The sequence below is a fragment of the Arachis ipaensis genome, chromosome B06, assembly GCF_000816755.2.
Source record: "Arachis ipaensis cultivar K30076 chromosome B06, Araip1.1, whole genome shotgun sequence".
Classification (NCBI taxonomy): domain Eukaryota; kingdom Viridiplantae; phylum Streptophyta; class Magnoliopsida; order Fabales; family Fabaceae; genus Arachis; species Arachis ipaensis.
The window spans coordinates 3,937,788-3,947,044 of NC_029790.2; the positions used below are offsets into that span (position 1 = coordinate 3,937,788).

The 9,257-nt window shown below is 35.2% G+C and overlaps 2 protein-coding genes and 2 long non-coding RNA genes across 4 annotated transcripts in view; 3 read left to right on the top strand and 1 right to left on the bottom strand.

The window, feature by feature from the left end:
- The window catches only part of LOC107645439 (3,9-dihydroxypterocarpan 6A-monooxygenase), a 3,508-nt gene extending 2,151 nt beyond the window's left edge, over window positions 1–1,357 (bottom strand). The window contains exon 1 of the mRNA XM_016349462.2: window positions 326–1,357. Coding sequence (XP_016204948.1) covers window positions 326–1,255 — 930 coding nt within the window. The 5' untranslated portion in view covers window positions 1,256–1,357. The remainder of the gene's footprint in view (window positions 1–325) is intronic.
- On the top strand, window positions 3,494–4,219 carry LOC107646269. Its single transcript, XM_016350464.1, has one exon. It carries the CDS (start codon window positions 3,494–3,496, stop codon window positions 4,217–4,219), a length of 726 nt encoding a protein of 241 aa, XP_016205950.1.
- LOC110263099 lies at window positions 6,041–6,890 on the top strand. The gene is made up of 3 exons (XR_002348158.1): window positions 6,041–6,313; window positions 6,435–6,523; window positions 6,752–6,890. It is a non-coding gene; the product is annotated as an uncharacterized LOC110263099 (long non-coding RNA).
- Window positions 7,041–7,884, top strand: LOC107647914. Its single transcript, XR_001621664.2, has 3 exons — window positions 7,041–7,448; window positions 7,545–7,582; window positions 7,667–7,884. It is a non-coding gene; the product is annotated as an uncharacterized LOC107647914 (long non-coding RNA).

Below are 9,257 nucleotides of genomic sequence, written 5' to 3' on the forward strand. Positions count from 1 at the left end.
TATAAATATATTTTTTATTATTCTTGTTAATTTTTTATAATTTTATTTTTTTATTATTATATATTTTTTTTAAATTTTTAATAAAAAAATGAGAATAAATTAAATTTTTATAATTTGTTCTAGTCTATCATCAAATAAAATACAAAAATACAAAATTTTGTGTCTCTATTTTTTGTGTCTTGTTTTTAATGTTTTATCATGTCCTATTCTTGTAAACAAATGTAGTCTTAAAAGGATAGTTAAATCTTTGGAGAGTATTGTTAGCTTACCCTTGGGTAATTAATTACAATGAAATGCATGGCAAGAAGAAAAAAAAAGAACTTACTCGGAAGAAGGCCTTGATATGATTCCTTGTTAATCTCACTTGAGCATTTGGATCTCTATAGACTTGCAACAAAACGTCCATCATGTCCCATGTTTCTCCTTCATTATCATTCTTCTTCTCATGTTCCTCCATGATCCTCTCCACGATCTGGTCAAATCTAGTGAGTGTTTTCAAAAGTCTTTTCCCATACCCAAATAAGTCCAGTTTACCCAAAGGCCCAAGAACATCACCAATGCTAAATTTGGCACCAAGTTCAAGAAACTCCTTCACCAAACCATGAATCTCCACAGCATCATCATCGCTATTCTTATCTTTGTCCAGACATGTAGTGCTCATGGCCGTCCTACATAGGATATTGTTGGTCAAAGTAGTAAGCTCAAAACCCAAATCACACTCTCTGCCCTCACTAGAACAAACCATAAGTGATTTCAAGAGCTTCTTAATCTCTTGTTCCCTTACGTGCATGAATCTCCCGAGCTGAGAACTCGAGAGAAGTTCATTCATGCATAGCTTCTTCATGAACCTCCAATAAGGCCCATAAGGTGCAAAAACAAAATCACACCCTTCATAGAGGTTGTACTCAGAGGAGGACCCAATGTGAGGCCTGTTAATGAAATTGATTTCATTGGTTTTCAACACTTGTTTTGCAACTTGTGCGTTGGAGACAAGTATGAAAGTTGAGGCACCTAAACGAAGCTGAATCAGAGGGCCATAGAGTTTAGCCAAGGCTTGGAATGACTTTGGTATTACTGATGAGCCTATAAGGTGAAGGTGTCCGATTATGGGTAGTGATGGTGGTGATGGTGGTGTTTGAATTCTGGGATTTGTTCTTGTTTTGCCAATTAGGTACTTGAGGAGTGAAATCAAAACAACAAGACTTAACCATGAGAACATGTAAAACACAATGCTAATAGCACTTGTAGCAGCCATGGTTCAGTTTTGGACTTTTAGGACTGATATATATAGATATTGCTGCTTCTTTATCTTGGACTTCAGAACATGCAATTGCAAATTAATGGGGGATTTCTTGGGGGTTCGATGAAATTTTTAAAATTATCTTATATACTTAAAAAATTGATAATACACGTCTTATAAGACATAGCATTGTATTATATTATAGAAAAGCTTTCAAGTATACTGGTACATCAATGTTTTAATAAATTTTAATTGTTAATTTTAATTATATATATTATATATATTTTTTATAATTAAAATTAACGGCTAAAAATTATGAAAATATTATGTACATATATATTTAAAAAAAATTTTAATATTGTATTATATATTGTTTTTTTTTTTACTTAGAAAGAATTCAATCTAAAATGAAACAGGTTAAATAAATAATAAAGATAGGACTTTTACTTAAAACACTCTATGCTAAATCAAGAATATTGTACTTATTATTACATTTTTTCGATAAGTGAAGTATCATTCTCGAAACATGATAAGATACCAAAATTTTACAAAATATCAAGCATAACAAAAGACATTTTAATGCCACGTATATTGTAACTCTTTTAATACGAGTTGATGCTTAGATCATCTGTTCATACTTATTAAAATATTAGATGACCTAAAACCTGCAAAATAGGAGGGATATTTTATGTATTTTAAGAAATTAAAATTATTTTATACACTTAAAAAAGGATTTTTTCTAGAATAAAATATAAAAAATAATTAATTTTCGAAATAAGATATTTGAACATTAATTTTTAGAATACGATTTTTTTTTGGAATTAAGGGCAAGTTCGTCGCACCCCCAGCGAACTCTATAAATTATGGAGTTCGCTGCACCCCCGACAAACTCTAAGTTGGGTTTCCAAAATAAAAGCATGCCTGTTGGAGAGCGGAGCTGAGAACTATAATTTCATTCTCCACTTTCGTTCTCATTGTTGACATTTTTTCTCTACAATGTCAAGGAATTCATTGTTATCCATTCATTATGATAGTGAAATAGTATATGATGAAGAAGGTTCTATCGTTTTTAGATCAGGGTAACCGATAATTACCTATATGACACCAGATGTCAAGAGTCTAACAGCGTTGAAGAATCTGATATTGCATTCCGTCGAAAAAAATATTTACTACAGACATCCAGCCGGAGTAAATGGCAGTTTGTCTTATAAAAGGTATATCACAGTTGTCTTGTCTCTGTTGATAGTATATTTATTAGACAACGGTTGTGAGAAATATTTCTGTTATTTTGAATTAGGTATTGTTTATGTGACAACCAGGATGTATGTCTTATAAGGTCGTGGAACAACCGATGAACAAATGTTCATCTGTTGGAATTATTTGTGTTTCTCGTTGAGTTAGGTGGCCAAGGATCATCTGCAGATACTGTCGATGATAGTCCATTAAATGGAGCTGTTAGACGAAATATCAGAAGGATGATAGTGGATCTAAATATGCCACCTGAAGGTAGTCAAGAGGGATCTAATGTTGAAGTTCGTAATACTGATTTGATGGATGACGATGTTAAAAGTAATAAGGGTTTTGCTATCAAGGATCCGATGATAGATCAGTCTGAAATTAACCCCGATGACGGAGACGATGCTGATGATGAACCACCCGAAATTTCTGATGATGGTAACGAGGAAGAAGAGATGAACTTCTACAGTGACATACAAATTACTCTGACACAGCTGCCATACGACCGGCCAGATCACCTCTCTAGGTTGAATCTTGATGCAATGACTTCAGATTGGTCGTTTACCCATAGAGGCCCCAAAAAGAATCCAAGCAATGAGTTTGAGATTGGACAATAATTTCAGAACAAGGAAGAAGTCATATTGGCAGTTAAAAGGTATAGCATCAGGAGGGCTGCGGAATACAAAATAGTAGAGAATAACCAGTTGAGGTATAATGCACAGTGTATCCAGTTCGAGCCCAGTTGTACTTGGAGCATACTCATATCATATTGCCGAAAGTAAGAAAAGTGGGAGGTTATGAGATACACTAATCATCATACTTGCATGCAAACTTCGATGGGGCAAGACCATCGTAGGTTGGATTCGAAGGTGATTGCTCAACACATTTTCACAATGGTCTAAGCGGATCCAACAATCAGCATCAGAATTCTGTAAGGAGGTGTGGAGAATCACTTCAGTTACAAGGCATCCTACAGAAAGGTTTGACTTGCAAAACAGAGAGTCATTGCTAGAATATATGGCGATTGGGAGGAGTCATACAACGAGTTTCTTCGTTGGTTATTCGCTATGCAGATGCACTTGCCCGATAAAATTTATTTCATTATGGTTATTCGCTATTAAAAAATACACCATCTACAATATGCTAACTGAAAATGGGTCTTTAGGTACTTGGGTGCAACTTGTGACACAGCATTGGCCTGGTTCTGCCGACACAATAATGTTTCATCGGATTTTTTGGACATTTTCACCGTGTGTTAAGGCTTTCAAGCATTGCAAGCCACTTATTTCTATTGATGACACCCACTTATATAGTAAATACGGTAGGACGTTGCTGATGGCCATATCTCAAGATGGTAACGCAAACATTTTGCCTATTGCATTTGCCGTTGTTGAGGGTGAGACGAAGGATGGATGGTCGTTCTTTCTTTCATATCTGTGGCAACATGTGACACCACAACCCGGTATCTTAGTGATTTCAGACAGACACAAATCAATTGATGGTGCGTTGAACGTCGAGGGAAGATTATGGAAACCACCTCATGCCTTTCAGGCATTTTGTACAAGACATATTGCTGCCAACTTCATGACTCACTTCAAGAACAAGGACTTGAAGAAGGTTCTGGTTAACGCAGCGTATTCGAAGTCGCAGCATGAGTTCACTCATTATTTTGGCCGTCTAAGGAGCAAAAATGTAGCAATCACAAATTGGCTTGAAGAAATGCTACGGCCACAGTGGGCATAGTATGCGGATGAAGGTCGTCGATTTGGTCACATGACGACGAATATCTCCAAGTGCATTAACCCTGTGATAAAGGGTTCTTGCATACCGTGTTGTGGAACCATGTGAGCTTCACAGTCCACTTGATCTGTGACTGTCTGTCATCTGGGTCAAGAACAGCACCCAGTAGTTGCTGACATAAGTCCTCAATGGTCCGTCCCTGATGGTGCTGCTCCCAACCACCTATGTATCCACTCATAAGATCACCGTCGATCTTGAGTCCCAGCTAATAGGCCACGTCCTGCAGGGTGATAGTCATCTCCCCGCATGGTAGATGAAACGTGTGGGATTCAGGCATGCACCTCTCTATCAGCGCCGAGGCACCATATAGGCCACATACTCAAACCCGGATCGTTTGAGATAGGGCCTAATTTGCTCCGGCAGCCGTGTCATCAAATTCCGCTGGGTGCACAAGATCCGAGGCGTCTACCAAACAGAAACAAAAAATTAAAAAAAAAGGATGGCGAACACATAAAATAACAAGTTCACTATTTATTAATTATAATAAAATAAACAATAGTGATAAAAGTGTACCACTCAATCAAGTCTGCTAGCAATGTGCTCAACCTGATCCAATCTGTAAAGCATATCCTCATAACCCAATAACTACTGCTCCATCTAACCACACTCTAGTAAAATAAAATAACATATACTGAACTCAGTTCCTTTTACATTAACTAAATTCTTAAAAAACATATTTAAACCTGCTAATTGTCTACCTTACTTCTTAATCACTTTATAAACTTACTAATTAAAGTTTAACCCAACTACATGAGGCCATCAACTAACACCCTAACAACCCTAATCAATAACTAATTGAACCATAATCATGTTTCTTCCTAGTCTAACCTAACCTAACTAATTATTCCACTAATTACCTTATAATTCACAACTTAAACTAACTATTCTGACTAAACTAACTAAGAATTCACTAACAACTTATACTAATTAACATGTTATAAACAATAAACAGCAACTGTACTTGAAAACAATAACATAAAAAAGCTGAACTAATTAACATGTTATATACTCTAACTAACATGTAAACAGTAAATCTATAACTTTAACTAACATGCAACCACTAACCAGTAACTTTAACTAATATGTAAACAGTAACTCTAACTAACATATTATTTACTGACCTGAAACTGAGGATGTCGTAGATAACGAACTTTACGGACGTCGAAAGACAGAAAAAAAAGAACAAAATAAATTTGGAGGAGAGATTTAGAAAGAAAGGGACAAATGAGAATAGCCCCACCACCTTTATATACTATGCTGAACCCAACCTAAAATTCGTCGGGAGTGCGGCGAATTTCATAATTTATATAGAGTTTGTCGGAGGTGTGACGAACTTGCCCTTAATTCCAAAAAAAAAATCACATTCTAAAAATTAAAGTTCAAATATCTTGTTTTCGGAAATTAATTATTTTTTATATTTTATCCTTAAAAAAATCCCTTATATTTCTGACGAATTTTATCCTACGGAAATACAGATGGAATTTCAGAAGAATTTTTTGTCGGAAAACAAAAAAAACGAATTAGCATAAATTACAGACAGAAAAAAAATCCGTCGATAATTCTGTCAAAAAAATTAATTTATTTTTGTGAAAAATAATTACAGACAGAAAATCCGTCAGTAATTAAATAAACAGAATATTGTGATTTTATAAAATTATTACAGACAAAAAATCTGTCTGTAATTTAAAATAATCCATTGGAAATATTAAAATAAAGGATTGGTTAATGTTACTCTCAAAGTCTCAATCCCTCATTTCACCTTTTTTTTTTTACGTTTTCCTTGGATTACTGCCATGGCTTCTCTCTCTCCATCGAAGATTTGACGTCCTCCGCTGTCGCGCCACCGCCGCCGCTCGCGTCGCACAAGCTCCCTCCACCACCTCTCTCATCGCGTTTGCTCCCTTCATCACCATTGTCGCACGAGCTCTCTCTGTCGTGCTCTTGTCTTACGAGCTCCCTCTGCTGCCGCTCTCGTCGCTGCTTCTTCTCTCCTCGCCAGAGGTTTGTCATCGTCTCTTCTCATCACCGTTAGTTCGGGTAGGCCTTCGCCTCCTTCTCATCCCTAACCCTAACCCTTCCATTGTGACTCTGTTCTGATTTCATTATCCCTAGCCCTATCCGTAGCGCTAACCCTGTCCTTTCCCTATTTTGCTTGAAGTTGAAAATCAAAGAATACGATCCAGGAGAGCTCTTATGTTTGCAAATCAGCTGTTGCTGCTGCAGAGAACTGAGTTTCTAAATTCTAAGGTATGAATTTTGTATGTTCCTGTAATTTGTGAAATCTGAAACATAAAAATTTCTATGATTGTGGTATAGAATGAAGTTTGTTTATGAACTATATATTTGAATTGCTAAGATTTTTTATCTGGAATTTGCATGTTCTTGTTCCTTCCAGTTCTTGTTATGACTTATGAACTATATATAAAATTCTCTTCAAGTGCTAAATATCATTGTTATTCTTTTCTTTTTACTTAGTGAATATACGAAGTTTGTGTTAGAAGCCCTTGAACTGTTGGATACCATAAAGAACTATGAGAGCCGTGACTCCACAGGATGGTTTGCTCTTAAATCTACATGTTCTTATCTTTCTTGGTACTGATACTAATTTTCTGGTTTGAAGATACTACATGTTTTTTGTTACAAATTCTATAGAGATTAGTTTTCTCACAATGATAACTACATGAAATATTGATTTATAACAGAATTTCTATGGTGGTGTATATTAAGGAAGCAAATACAAAGATTAGCTGCTGTTGTCTTTCATGGGAAAAACTATGCTATAGTGATCTCCCCAACTGACTTGACACTGCTGCCTCTTACTATGTCATGAAAAGAATTAAATCCCTTGATCATAAAGATGCCATTCAAAGGACAGTTATTGCATCAATCCATCAGCCTAGTGCTGAAGTTTTTCAATTCTTTGATAATCTCTGTTTGTTCTCTGCTGGCAAAACAGTTTACATTGGACTTGCTTCTGCTGCAATTCAGGTTAATATACAACTAAGAACCAACTAACTAACTAGTTCATATTTTCAATGCCCATCATTTCTATAATACTATCATAAGAACATCATCTTGTATGTAGTTTTTCGCTTCCAATGGTTTTCCTTGTCCTGCTCTTCAAAACCCCTCAGATCATATTCTAAAAAGTATAAACAAGGACTTCGATCAGGTAATAAGCTTCCCAATGCCTCTTTTCTTTTCTTTAACAATTCAGTTGTTCTAAATGAGATTTCCTCTGTCACTTGCATCTTTTTGGCTGCTAAAGTTGAAGAAACTCAAGTGCCTCTTCTCTTGGACCTTCAAGTACGTGTTTTTTTCTCCTTTATATCAAAAAACTTATCATGAGGTTTCTAATAATGTGATTATTTGATCATGAATTATCATCAGGTTGAAGATGCAAAATATGTGTTTGAGTCAAAGACTATTCAGAGAATGGAGCTTCTGATTCTGTCCACCTTGAATTGGAAGATGCACCCTATGACCCCACTCTCAGCGATTGAAGAATAGGTGGATTTGACACAGCACATGCTGTAGCTAGGTAATTTTGTTATCGGTTCTTTTTTTTTCTTTTTGGCTAATGAAAAATATTTCATGGATTTGAATTTTAGTGTGTAAGTTTGATTTAATTTTCAGGGCATATGATCGAGCTGTGATCAAATTCCGTGGCATTGATGCAGATATCAATTTCAACGTCAGTGATTATAACGAAGATATAAAGCAAAATATATGTAATTGATTTACAGTTTGTATGTGATCTTGCGATTATATTTATGTTGTTTCTGGCCTTTGCAATAGGTTAACAGACACATGATGAGCACGATAAAAACTCTCCTCCGCGAGGCTGAGATAGAAGAGAGTTCTGAAGTGTCCAATGACAAAAATAATGAAAATATAGAGACTGTGAATGATGATGATGGGACAGAAGTTTCAAAACATTGTGATTCAGGTGAGAATGTCCTAGAGGAGATCAAGGACAATGACTTGAATCAGCCACACAAGCGCAGAAAGGGTGCTGGTGATTCAGCTATTGTGAACAATGAGGAGCAAATCGATGTGGCAATAGATTAGATTGGAGTCTACCATGGAGTGAAGAATCATGTAACTCAGATTAGATTGGAGAGTTTAAACTTTAAAGAGAGCATGAGGAAATAGTTTTAAAACTTAGGCTGAAAGTCCTGCCCTTCTTTGTTGTAGTTTAAAAGAAATTTTGGGGTATCTTTTTATTGAGACAGTGAGATATTGGATAATGGTGTTGAAAAATAACATCCATTTTATAGGTATTATGTAATGAATATTATGTTTATCTATGTGATTTTTGGCTTTTTTTTTTCAATTTATAGTGTGTTTGATGGAGTAAATTTAGAAAACAAATCTAAAGTATTTATTTTGCAATAGAAAAATAAAAAAAAAATCTATTTTACCTTACAGACGATTTTATAGACGGATTTTCTGTCTGTAATTAGAGTGTAAGATGATTCTCCAAAGTTCAAATTACAGACGGAAAATCTGTCGGAAAATCTGTCTGTAATTACAGACGGATAATCCGTCGAAAAATCCGTCTGTAATTACAGACGGAAAATTCGTCTGAAAATTCGTCTATAATTCAGACGAAAAATCCGTCGAAAAATCCGTCTGTAATTACAGAGGAAAAATCCGTCGGAAAGTTCTTCAGGAAATGGATGGAGAATTTACAGAGGGAAAATCCGTTGGTAACTGGTAAAAATTTGTCGGTAATTTTCCGACGGAATAAAAATCCGTCGGTAAATAATTTCTGACGGGACTTTTACATAGGGACAAAATCCGTCGGTAATTTCGTCGGTAACCAAAAATCTGTCTGTAATAAAGACCAAATCTGTCTGTAAATCTGTCTGTATTAATCAATTTTCTAGTTGTGCGTTAGGATGGTATTATAAGATATATAAGAATATTAATTAAATAAAAAAACTTAAATAAAAATAAAAAATAGAAAAAATTAAAT

Excerpts from the sequence above, each read along its gene's own strand:
- LOC107646269 (XM_016350464.1), top strand. The coding sequence starts at position 3,494 with ATGGCGATTGGGAGGAGTCATACAACGAGTTTCTTCGTTGGTTATTCG.